The 13,846-nt window shown below is 31.3% G+C and overlaps 1 protein-coding gene across 3 annotated transcripts in view; it reads left to right on the forward strand.

Annotated features, from left to right (window-relative positions):
• Window positions 1-13,846, forward strand: part of LOC131159966 (uncharacterized) — a 63,421-nt gene that overhangs the window by 27,877 nt on the left and 21,698 nt on the right. The window contains exons 1-7 of one of the 3 annotated variants that reach the window (XM_058115223.1): window positions 5,951-6,116; window positions 6,522-6,855; window positions 8,711-8,746; window positions 8,855-8,917; window positions 9,118-9,180; window positions 9,421-9,483; window positions 9,722-9,784. In XM_058115223.1, the coding sequence (XP_057971206.1) occupies window positions 6,634-6,855; window positions 8,711-8,746; window positions 8,855-8,917; window positions 9,118-9,180; window positions 9,421-9,483; window positions 9,722-9,784 (510 nt within the window). In that variant the 5' untranslated portion in view covers window positions 5,951-6,116; window positions 6,522-6,633. Of the gene's footprint in view, window positions 1-5,950; window positions 6,194-6,521; window positions 6,856-8,710; window positions 8,747-8,854; window positions 8,918-9,117; window positions 9,181-9,420; window positions 9,484-9,721; window positions 9,785-13,846 lie in introns of those variants that run through there. The other 2 variants (XM_058115222.1, XM_058115221.1) reach the window with 2 other exon arrangements.

Consider the following 13,846-nt stretch of genomic DNA (forward strand, 5'->3'; position numbering starts at 1 on the left):
TGGTCAAATTCGTCGACAAATTGTACCTTCCTCGACGAGCCACAGAAGACTTTTCATCGATGAACCTCTTCCTTCGTCGATGAGCCCTTGTTTGATATTTTTCCCTTTTGGTCGGGATCTATTCATTGTCGAGGCTCTGAATTTCGGTGACGAACCTTATATGACATTTGTCAACGAGAACCTTGGCTTCGTCGACGAAGCCTACGAAATTTACCTTTTTACCCTTTTCTTATTTATTTCCTTATTTTATGAGTTCGGGTCTCTACAGCTACACTCACTGCTTCTGCCTAGAATGACGTAGGCAAATTAGCCTGAATCCTCATACACCTTGCCCTCTCTAGTAATGTTCTGTTCATCCTTTCAGCCACCCCATTTTGCTGTGGCCCATGTGGAACTATATAGTGCCTAGTGATCCCCTCTTCCTTACAGAAGTCAGTGAACTGACTGTTTTTGTACTCCAGTCCATTGTCAGATCTCAGAAACTTCACCTATTTCTCTGTTTGCTTCTCTACCTGAACTTTCCATTCCCTGAACTTACTAAATACCTCACTTCTGTGCTTCAGAAAGTACACCCGTACTTTCTTGGAAAAGTCATCAATAAATAAGACAAAATAAATAGCACCACCGTGAGATTGTACCTATACTAGACCCCACACATCTGAATGAATGTACTCCAGCACCTCCTTGCTCGTATGTTTTCCTGTTCTAAAACTCACCCTACGTTGTTTACTAAACAAACAATATCTATAGAACTTAAGCTTACAACAAGAATTACCCCTAGTAAGTTCCGCCTGTGCAGTTCCTGCAAACCACATTCACTCATGTGACCCAGCCTCATATGCCACAGAGTAGTATAATCTGTATCTGTATCTGAAGAGGTACTTGCTGCAGCTTCACCTATCACTGTGCTACCCACCAGAGTGTACAAATTGTTCCTCAAATGACCCTTCATTACTACCAGTGAACCTCTAGCCACTTTCAGCACACCATCCCTAGCTGAAAAAGAGAAACCATTACTGTCCAAAGAGTCCAAGGAAATCAGATTCTTTTTCAGATCTGGAACATGTCTCACATCCTTGATGGTTCTAACCACACCATCAAACATCCTGATTCTGACCATTCCAATACCAAGAATACCTCAGGAAGCATTATTACCCATCAACATCATCCCTCCAGAGATTGGTTCATAGGAGTCAAACCAGTCCCTGTATGGACACATATGATATAAGCACACTGAATCCAAAGTCCAGGTGTCGGTTAAGTAACTGGAACCTGTAGTAACAGCCAAAAGATCCCCATCAAAAACTGATAAACTACTCTCCACTACAGTAGCCTACTCAGTCTTTTTCATGCTCTTTTCCTCTAAATTTCTTTTCCTCTTTAAACAATCCTTCTTCATATGCCCTTCTTCTTTCCATCTTTGCAAATCATGTTTAGTACAAGTTCAGTAACAATTACATGAAGTACTAAGATTAGAGGCAAAGATCGGATCGAGTTGACGTTCGAATAGGAAGATCAAATGGACACGTACTAGGAAAGGACTTAAGCACATCCAAGGAAGCTTAATGTTATATTATATGTAATGGGGTGTATTGTTGAGGTAGTTTATGTTATAACTCTTGCATTTTGTTTCTTGCTTGATTTCTGAGAAAGAGTTGAGTAATTGCATGCATACTAGGACACATGAGTTTATAGGATTTCACCTAAGTCAACAAACTCACATACATGGTTTTCAAAGTTAACTCGAAGAGTTTGTCAAAAGAATCCTAAACTTAAATATGTTTTTCAAATGTACAAGTTTTCATTGTCTTGGTTTTATAAATGTTTTCATACTTAGTCTTGATTGTGTCAAAACAAGCTTTATGTCCTAAGCATTCAAGAAAGTCAAGTTATTTTCATAAAGGACATATTAAGCATATAAATATCGAAACAAATTTTTAAATGTGTTTTTATTAACAAGATATCTTATACTCAAGGGGAAACTCATTTGGACAAGTATTAAACTCTATTAGATTTAATATATTTCATATACTTTTATCTAAGAATGTTTTAATTGTTTAAAAAACTTTTTGGTTGGGTTTAAAACTTAAGTTATGCACCTATTAAATTTTCTGAATACGCTTTGGTTTTTGGAGCATAACTTTTGCTAGAAAAGTTCAAAAAGGAAGATCTTGGTGTACTTAGAAAGTTAAGAAAAAATCTCACAACTTTAATGTTGATGACTTTTTCTAATTCAGGGCATTCATCGATGAGAATAGGGGATTCATCGATGAGTGACTAGTTGATACTAGTCGACGAGTGCAGGGTACTAGTCGATAATCCCAACGGGTAGAATGATACTAACAGGCAAAAATGGCTAGTTTTGTTTAGGAATTGCTCCCAATGGTCCAATAACGAGTAGTTGGATATTTTGGCTATAAATACAAGCTATTAGTCTTGTTTTGACATGGTTTTGATAATTTATACGAGCTTATAATGAAAAATATCCTTGATTCCAAAACTTAGTACATTGCATCTTAGTTCATATTCGCTGGTGCTCATCTCTTTTGTTCTCCAATCTTATTTGATACAATTCTTGAGAGAGAAGTGTGAGATTTGCTTTGTATTTAATATTTGCTCATTCAATGAGCATTCTCATCGTAATCATCTACTTCGTGTAAGGTTCTTTGTGAATCATTGTGAGGTTTCTTGGTGAAACGCTTGGTAAAAGCTCTTTGTGAACAAGTAGGGATTTGTTCCCAAGTGTAGGATTGTGTACTTGAGTTGTAAGACTTGCTCCACCAGGGAAGGAGCGTTGATAGTAGATTGTGCAATCTTTAACTTAGTGCTAAGGCGTGGACGTAGGCTTGGAGCCGAACCACGTAAAAATTCCGTGTTGATTTTCTCTCCCTACTCTTTATTTTATTGTCTTGTGCATGATTTATATTTTGTATATTGTGATATAATTGTTTGCCATCTTGTCAAGAGATTTTATTTTGTAAAGAAATTGAATATACACAAAAAGAGTCAATCACCCCCCCTCACTCTACATTATATATCCGCTGTGAGACACACTTATATACTCCCGGGCTACGACGATTAACAAATATTTAAGGTCACAAAATCATGATATCACGGGTCAACATTTGTCACTTGAATTTTTTCATTTATTTAAATTTTCATGTTGGTATGTAATGGAGAAATTATTAGGTAGGCTAAGCTCCCATTTGGGAATACTTAAAAAAAGTGCTTGTAACACTTATTACTTAAAATAAGTACTTTTATAAAAAAGTAGTGTTTGACTTTTACTATAACACTTATTGCAAAAAACTGCTTTTCCAAAATCACTTTTTTGATAACTTTTTAAGCGAATTTTAAGAAGCAATCTAAAATAGTTTTTTGGTCACTTATAAGTGACATGTTCATAGGCGGAATTAATTTTGTAAATATAAAAAAAGTTAGTAGGTATTTTATAAGTTTAAAAATACATTAGAAGAAAATTATATACTATTTTATTATGTATTATTATATATTTTTTATTAATAAAACATAATTCAATTATGGAATGAAAAAGAAAAACCATCTGTTAATTTGAAATAATATTAAAAATAAAAAATACTAATTTAATTGATAATATTATTTTAACATAAATTAATATGATAATCATATGTTATAAATATAAATTAAGAACATGATTATTGTTAATAAAAATAATATTATGTTATTTTTAAGTAATTTAAATATTTAAATATTTATTAAAATAATAGTTAACATAATTATTAATTAAATTATTTATTCAAAATTAACCATATATTATTTTACTATGCATTATAGCTTATTAATTATTAATAAAATATAATTAAATTCCACAATGAATTAAAAAAAACATATATAAATTAAAATTAAAATTAACTAAATTAAAATTTTAAATATAGTTGTTAATGCTATTTTTAACATAAATTAATGTGATAACCATAGATTATAAATATAAATTAATAATAAGATTATTATTAATTAATAAGTAATAATATTATATTATTTTAAGATAATATAAAATATTTAAATTTTAAATGAAAAATTAATATTACTATCATTTTAATTTAGTTACAAAAATATTATTATTATTATTTAAATTTTGGATTGAACAAGAACTCTTTATTAATTTAAGTTAAGACTAAACAAATTAAATTTTTTAATTTAATTGTTGATATTATTTTTATCATAATTTAATATGATAGTGATATGCAATAGATAAACATTAATAACAAGATTATTGTTAGTTAAAAATAATAATCTTATATTATTTTTATAATACAAAATGTTTAAATTTTAATCATAAATATTTAAAATATTTATTAATGAATTTGTTAATTTAAAAATATTAATATTTGTTATCTAAAATATGGTTAAAAATAATTATATAGTACCCTATAATAAAAGTAAGTACCAAAATACAATTTATTTTAAATATAACCCAACACCACTTATAACATTCATCACTTTTCCAGTTCAAAATCTATTAAATTCAGTATTTTTTTTGAAAAATATTTATGCATAAGTGGTTCCAAACAAACCTAAGTTTACCACATTAGTCATAGAATAATTTAACAAAACAATAACAATTCATACAGTAAACCACAGAAAATATAATTTTCTTTCCAAAATAAATAAAAAGTCAATGCTCTTTTCATAAAAATTATAAAAAAATAGTTATTTTTTCTTTCCAAAACAAATTACAAAGAAATCCATAATTAATTCACGGTTAAGAATTACAAAAAAACTATGATTTAAATTTTTTGTCAATATTTTTATTTTATTTTTGTTTCCATTAAATTTTCTATTAGTAATAAAAAATACTATTATTTAATGATTACCTTTATTCAATGTATTATTATTAATTTTTAGAATAAACTACACTTCTTACGTATGGAAAGTAATACATTATTATTTATCTATATTTTATAAAATTGTATGGTTAGAGTTAAATAAATTTTAGGATATATATGACTAAACAATTTTATGAATATCTAAAAAGATAAACAATTTCGATGCACAATCGATGAAAATACTAAAACTACTAATTAAGTTGACTTTTCAAACTCAATTCTTTTGTTAATTAAAGAATTATATCAATTCTAATTTTTAATAATTTTTATTGAAAGGAAAATTAATCCTAAATTTTTATAGTTTGTTTGGAAATAAAATTAGTCATAGTTTTGTTTATATTTTTTATTTCATTAAATTTGTATATGGAATAAATTTGGTCTATCAAATAATTTTTACAATGTAATATCAATTTTATAGGGATAAGCCATGTGCATGCACTATGTATGTGCTTCGCGACTCTATATTTTTTAAACTTTTAAAAAATTATAAGGAAAATAATATTTTGAGATAATTGTAAATAATTATAGGAATATTTTAAGGTAATTATGAACAGTTATAGGGATAAATTTGATACAATTATATTTTAAGATAATTGTGAGTAATTAAAGGAGCATTTTGAATAATCATTGGTAGCTATAGAGATATATTTGATATTTTAAAAAGATGATACGGAAGAAGAATCATTTATAGTATTAGAGAAAAAGTCCAATAAATTTTAAAAATTCTTTGATAGAAGTATGTTAGTTTTTTATTTTTTATAATTTTAAATAATTATAAAAAAATAACTGAAAATTAGATAGTATAATGACATTACGAGATAATCGTAAATTGTTATAGGGGTATTGTGAAATAATTATAAATAGTTGTAAGGACAAATTTGTCATAATAATAAGAATATTTTGAAATAATTATATATAGTTAAGGAGTATTTTGAAATAATTAGTTGCTGTTATAAAGATAAATTTAATATATTTTAAAAAATGATACATAAGGAAAATTTCCTGTATTAGAGATTAGAGAAACCCAACAAAATAAAAAAAATTCTTGGACAATGATTTCCTTTTAACGTCTAACATTTTATTCTAGTGACCGCAAAGCGCGCCGTTATTACTCCTCCCTCCCTCTCTCCTCTGATTTCCTATTTCTACATTTCTGGTTTCCCGAAACGCCGCATTTTTAAACCATAAGCATCTGAGATCTTCCAATTCCACCCATTCCTGATCATTATTCCAAACACTTTGGATCGATCTGTACGTGTCTCTGAATCATTTCATTCATGTCGCCGCCTCTCTCTTAAGTAGTTTGAAGATTCTGCGCATTTTAAATCGTATTTGAACGTTTTCCCCGATCTGTTGTTGATATCGATTGCTGCAGTTCTAGATTTAGGGTTTCGCGATTTTTCCATTTCGCATTTAAAATGGATAGCTTGTGGTTTGTCATATTGATAATGTATTTTTGTTAAATTAGTCTTCGATTTGACGACGAATCAGGTGTAATATATGTATATATATTGCAGATTCGTGTGTGTCTTTGCAGTATGTTTGTGACTATGTGCGTGCATATGTGCATGAATAGATAATCTGACATTGAGTTGGGTGCGAATTTGTGCTGTATATGCTTCGGGATGGTTTTCATTCTAGACTGTCTTGTCACAGGTTGAGAAGTGGGCGGCCTTGTGCATCATTGGAAGTGAAATTGTCGGTGGATCCGAGAGGCACTTGTTTTTGCAATCTGGTGGGTATAAGTTTTAGAATCCGAGGTTAACAAATGGAGGATGAGAAGAAGAAAAAAAGGAACAAGAAAAAGAAAAACAAGCAGAAAGCAACAGAAGATAGCACAGCTGCAGTTGGAGAGGTTGTTTCTGTGAATCAGAACCATGTGGTCGAGCAGAATCATAGTCAAGTTTCTGAGAGTGCAGGCGTTCAAATTGACGCTGGAATAAAAACTGATGGGGATCTGGATAGATATCGCGGCGATGGCAATGAAGGCGTAAGTCGACTTTCTTGTCTGGCCACGTATTGAGGTGGCCCTGAGTGTCTTGATCTTCTCAAATATGTTAAAATTGCATTAGTTGCAATATTGTACATAATAGTTTCTATTTGCTGCATGCACGCACATAACCATGAACTTGCCTGAGCTTTCTCAAGGTAATTTTAGAAAACAGCCTTAAATATTTTTCTGCATAAACACCAATTGTCAAATGGGAATAATGATTATTGGTGTGACCATGTTGGTCTTATACCATTACACGTTTCTTGAAAATTCAACTGTTTCATAAAGCATTAGTGTTCATTGTGAAAGATAAAGACCCAATCTCAAACACACAAAGTGACTCATATGTTTTAATTCACAAAATATAACATATGACTCTAATAGTCTAATTTATGTCCATATTATGTGAGGATATGGTACAATGAAAACTGATCTTGGTTATGCTTGCCACAAGGAACTGCTTAATTCTTTTCCTAAGCATGAAATTGTATATGAATCATTGTAAGCCTCATTTGAAACTAGTTCTAGGTCCATGCTTTGCATGGGCATCATGTATGGAAAAATAAAAAAAATTATATGGTCATATTTATTAAGCAGTGTGAAAATTAATGCATGTATAACTAAGAATATATACCCAGAAAAAAAGTGCTCTTATCATGCAAGAGTGTGGAAAAGGGCTTGGGCCAATTTTTTACTAGCTCCAGTTACATGGGTTCTGAAATTCATCACTTCCAAATTTTATTGATTAAAAGACAAAATATTACATGTATATTTATCACATCAAGGGGTAAATGGTGTCACTACCTGAACTTAGCATTTACTGCTGGGCAGAAAAAAAAATGTTTACATAATAAATTGGATTAAGATAAGACAGGTACATAAGAAACTGTAAATGACATTTTTGTCATAAAAGTAGAATGAGAAAGTTGTAGAAACACAGCCTTTATTTTTAGAGATAAACTGGACATAAATACAGATGTTCTAGGGTAATCTTTTAATGATAGAAGTGAGCACTTGTTTCTTAACGCTTAGGTGTCCATGCAGCTATAATGTAAATTTTTACTATTTCTGGTAAGATTAGAGCAAGACTCAATTTAGGGCTTAATTCTCAATATTCAAATATGCCTCTCACTTTTACACATCTAGCCTTCATATAGGTTTTCTCCTAATTCTAAATAAAGGAATATTCTCCAGAAAATAATAACAAATGCCACAAAGAAAAACTCTATGTCTAGGAAGTAATCGCAAATCAATGAATAAGGAATCATAATTTGGGAAATAATGGAAAATTTTTAATTAAACATAATTGCAAATTCTTAAATGCTGAAAATTACAAAATTAAATCCAAACATCCTAAATTATGTCTTCGCATATGGTAAACACCTACATTTCCAAATGCTGTAATCTTGCTCATACACAACCTCTTGATGTTCCCCTCAGATTCTATGCTTGATTTGTTATTCTTTGGATTTTGTGGAAGGAAAGGAATGCTGGAGTTTTAAAGATCAAGATACACCTTCTTACTTATTGGATATATAGTGATTTTTCTTGCTTTTCTTTGGGTTTTAGCTTGAGGGAAGTTTTAGGATGTTGTTTTGACCAATTTGTGGAGAGATTGGAGAGCAACTTTTTTGCAATTATTTCTTATCTGTCAGAGGGCTTTCCCCCCCAATTTTGTACTTCCTTCTTCTTTATGAACAAATGCCTTATCTAAAAAAAAAAAGCATCCAAGCAGTTTGCGTTTCTTTGGGACCTTTAGTTGCCTTTTATGTTTCCCCTGGCCAGCTTTTCAGGTTCTCATCTTCACCATTCACTAAAATTTGGCAGTCTTTGTGAAAATTTTGTTATGCAGGCTATTGTAGATAAAGGGCACTGGCTGCAAAGAGCGGTAAGGGTGATTCATTAGCTCTGCGAGCTTGTTTCTTGTTTGCAATTGTTAGTATATAGTTTATCTTTAACTTCAATATTGTGGGTTTTTTTTTTTTTTTTTTAACAGGCTAGTTTAGAAGAAACAATTAAACTATTGCAAAATGAAAAAGGTTCACATATACAGAAAGAGGTACTAAAAATCTAAATTTATTATTATTGTTATTATTTATTTTTTGTGGGGGTGGGGGTGGCGGGTATAGGGTAGGGGTAGACTGCCCATGGAATAATCAAATTCTCTGAGATGGTCTGAACCTTTTATATTGCGCTTCTGTTTTCCTTCCATGTGTATGTTATTTGATTGGTTAATTTGTTTGACTGTATAATTTACAGGCTGATCTAGAGATGAGAATTGCACAATTACAGCGTGAAAAGGATTTCTGGCTTCAGAGAGAGGTAAATTAGTTTGGACAATTGTGTTAAATTGTAGTTTGTGCCTTGTGGTACTTCTCCAAATTGGGGGCATTTTCATTTGAAAATTTTGCTTTGCCATGAACTTTGCAAATTATCATTTTCATAGTTATTCGTTGAGAACTGTGTGATTTTCAGTTGGATGTTGCAAATATCATGTTTTAATGCTGAAATGTTTTAAGATTCTGTGAATATTCTGGAGGAGTTGATCATCTGATGACACAGGCGAGCTTGGAGGAGAAAATCAGTCAATTATTAGATGAAAAGGCCTCTTTGGGTTTGAAAGAGGTATTTTTTTTTCAACTTCACTGTTTTATCTAACAAATTAAGACTAATTTTTGTTCCTCTTGTGAAATAGCCGGCCCCACCTAGTGGGACTTAAGACTTGGTTTTGTTGTTGTTGCTGTGAAGCACTTGCATTTTTTGCTGCCTGTCTGTGACTCTGAGTGCATTATTTATATTCTTGTAAAATGATTTACGTGAATGCATTTGGATCAGTAAAGTTAACTTATATAATGTTCCACAGGCAAGCTTGGAGGAAAAAATCAAATATTTAGAGAGAGAGAAAGAATCCGGGCTCCTGAAAGAGGTAATTTTTTTTCCTTTCTGCTGAGTATTTAAAATCATAATCATGTTCAGTCCTGTTAATACATAAAAGTCCTTAATTAGTTGGATTCATATTTGTCAAAATTGTAAAATATTCAAATTACACGATTTGATTCTATTCACTAGCCTATTGATTTAAATCTATTAGGCAAATTGAAATAAGCTAGAATTACCCATGATCATTACAGTTCTTGATTTGAATCATATGATTCGAACATTATGATTTGTGATTCAATAAGTGTTCAAATCCAGCCTTGATCCAACAAGTTCAGGTGGTTCCCTATCACACCCAACTATTTGAAAATCCAAAAAATTCACTAGTTTTTAGAATGTAAAATCACTATGACCTTTTCTAAGGGCCTTTGGAGTATGTATTCTAAATAAACGAACCTTTCTACTTTCTTTCTATTGAATTGCTTTAAAAATTTTGGCTTCCTAAACTTTTTAGACAATCCTATAAAGTCTCCATGTGTTTGATTCTTCGCATGAATAGTTTATTTTGAAGCTATAAGTGTTTAGATATGGGGACTTATTATTCTTTTGATGTTTAAGGTATTTTGAAGCTATTAGTGTTTTGATATTTTAATAAATACTATACATTTCAATCATGGATAGTTGCATGGATTTTTAGAATTTATGCTGAATCTTATGATTCAATTCAAATTCTCAATTGTTGGTTGAAAAAAAATTAAGGTTTTGATTCATGACATGAACCTAGTTAACAACCATGACAGCATTTATGATTAATTTATTGTTAGTAAATGAAGTGCATTAATTTATAGGAATAATAATATCTTTGACTGAGCATTAATTAACATGAATCATATTTATGATATTTCTCTCTACCCTCAATTATAATTTTCCTATTGTGGATTATGGAAAAGGATAGGAAATTGGAAGAGGAACACACTAAAAATTTGAAAGCAATAGAAAAAAAAATTCATTAACAAGAAAGAGAATAATTTACATCAAGATGGAGGATAAGGCATCCGCCTAAAGAAAAAAAAAAAAAAAAAAAAAAAACAAAAAGGTTACAATTATGCTCCCCTCCAGTTCCTTTGAAAATTTGACAAAAAATAAACCCCAAAAGAAGAATTCTTCCTTTTGCTTGAAGTGATATACCTAGACATGATTTGAAAATTTTTCCTTAAAACCCATCCATATTTTGAAGGGAAAAAATTTGTGGGCTAAAAGGAATATTTAATAATATTTTTTGCTTTCTTTCTTTTCCTTCTGTAGTCATTTATAAAAACATAGAAATTGAAGAAAATAATGCAATATTGTATGCATTTTGTTGGCATCATTGCTTATGAATTTTCGCCTTAGCATTTTGTAAGCACTAGGTGTAACAAATGGGTCTTGGTAAGTTTATGTTTGAAAAACATGGCTTTAATGGGTATTTAGCTTTGGTGGTTTCACGTAGAGGAGAACTCCCTTTGGCATACAGGTACCAAAAGTAAATTGGCATGCAAGTAAATGAGTGGAAGGCAAATTTGGGAATAAGATATTCTTTTGAGAGTCCTTGGAGTGAAGTTTCACATAATTATTCTCTCATCCCTTTTACCAAATTTGTTGTGGGTAATGGTTCTTGCATTTGCTTTTGGGAAGACATTTGGTTGGGTGATTCTATGCTTCTTGCTTCTTTTCCTTTGTATCATCTTCCCTGGGTGCATAATGGAGTCATTTAACCACTTTTTATCTTTAATGAGCATAGTATTCCTTGAAGTTTCTATTTTTGGAGGTGTCTTAATGATAGATAGGTGTCTTAATTTGATCAATTCCTTAACCTAGTTTTGTCAAGGAAACAATCACTTTAGTAAATTCAGTTCTCTTTTGGTGATGTGATGCATATTGACATGTCCTTTCTGCTTAATCATGGTATTTGAAAGGTTGAAATCCCCCCTAAGATTAACATTTCTAGTACTATGGCCCTCCAATTCTTCCCTAAGAAATTACAATAAGCCATGAATACATGGAGTTCGTGGAATTAAACTTATGAGTCATACGATGAAATTATGGGAAATGGTAGTTGAACAAAGATTAAGGTTAGAAATGAAGATCTTAGAAAATCAATTTGGTTTTATGCCTAGGAGATCTACCATAGAAGCTATTTATCTTTTAAGAAGATTAATGGAAAAATTTAGGGAAAAGAAGAGGGACTTGCATATGATATTTATTGACCTTGAGAAAGCATATGTAGGATACCTACGGAAGTTCTATGGTGGGTTTTAGAAAAAAAGGGTGTATGTTGTAGGTATACCGATGTCATTAAGGATATGTACGATGAAGTAATGACTAGTGTAAGGACTATAGATGGAGAAACTAGAGAATTTCCAATCACCATAGGTGTACATCAAGGATCTGCTCTGAGTTCTTATCTTTTTGCTTTAGTGATGGACCAATTGACTAAGAGTTTCAAAAGGAGGTTCCATGGTGTATGTTGTTTGTAGATGATATTGTATTAATTGACGAAATTAGGGACGGAGTAGAGGCTGAGTTAGAATTATAGAGAGAAGCTTTGGAATCTAGAGGCTTTAGGATAAGTAGAAATAAAACAGAATATATGAAATGTAATTTTAGTAATGATAGGAGGAATATTGGAGACAAAGTTAAACTTGATGATGAAGAAATCAATAGCACTTGTAGATTTTGATACCTTGGATCTATTATGTGAGCTGAAGGAGAAATTGAAGATGATGTAATGCATAGAGTTAAAGCAGGTTGGGTAAAATGGAGAAGTGCTTCAAGTGTGCTATGTGATCATAGAATACCCTTGAAATTAAAAGGGAAGTTTTATAGGACAGCTATAAGACCTGCTATGCTATATGGATCGGATTGTTAGGCGACGAAGAAACATAATATCCAAAAAGTAAAAGTTGACGAGATAAGAATGCTTAGATGGATGAGTGGTATAACATTGAAAGATAAATTAATGAATGAACATATTCGTGGTAAGTTAGGTGTAGCTCCTATAGAAGATAAGATAAGGAAGGGTCGACTTAGATGGTATGGACACTTGCAACGTAGGCCACATAATGCACCTGTGAGGAAGAGTGACTTAGTTACTGTGGGGGGCAGTAGAAGGGGTAGGGGTAGACCTAAAATAATTTGGGAGGAGATAGTGAGTAAGGATTTAATATCTTTGAATCTATCAAAAGAAATGGTCCATGATCGCATAAATTGGTGGAAAAGGATTCATATAGCCGATCCGACTTAGTGGGACTAAGACTTGGTTTTGTTGTTGTTGTGTTATGAATACATGGAGTCATAATTATTGATTATTAAGCAACAAGTACATGACACACTATTGAGTTAATTATAACATTCAACATTATTCTAGATGAGCACAACACAAACTCGATCTTGTATTCTTAATTTGATCAATTCCTTAACCTGGTTTTGTCAAGGAAACAATCACATTAGTAAACTCAGTTCTCTTTTGATGATGCAATCTTTAAACAGTGTTTTATGCGGTTGGTTGTTCTAAGCAGATTTGACACCAACAATCTGTTGAAGAGTAGGAGGCCTTTGATGGCTTCATCTTCAAATGTGTATACGTCGATAGTTCAACATCGGCTTTTTATCTTCTTTTTTTTTTTGCTTTGTTCTTTATGCTGTTGGAGGGTTTGGAATAAGTTGTTCGGTTTATTTGGAGAAAATTGAGTTATCTGAAATCAGTGGAGGTTTTGTTGGCTATTTCCTACATAGGTTTGGTTGGAGTCAGTATGGTTCAATCTTACGTGCAATTTTGCAATTTTGTGGGGTATTTGGTTGGAAGAAAATGCAGTTACCTCTATGCGGAAGAAAAATGATGTGTTATGTGCTTTGAAATATGCTTCATTGAATGGCTTCCTTTGGCCTTTGGCTCATGTTTTAAAGGGGTGCATTTTTTGGATCTATAGTATGGTTGGCAGGCCTTGTTTTGATTGTAGTATTTTTTTCCTTTTCTCATAGAATCTTTTCTCATCTCCTTTGTGTTTAATGATCTCTTTTTTTTTTTTGTATAAAAGAAAAGCCAAGAAAATTATTCGTGAAGCAATTTTTA

This window comes from Malania oleifera, chromosome 7 (genome assembly GCF_029873635.1).
Source record: "Malania oleifera isolate guangnan ecotype guangnan chromosome 7, ASM2987363v1, whole genome shotgun sequence".
NCBI classification, from domain to species: Eukaryota; Viridiplantae; Streptophyta; class Magnoliopsida; order Santalales; family Ximeniaceae; genus Malania; species Malania oleifera.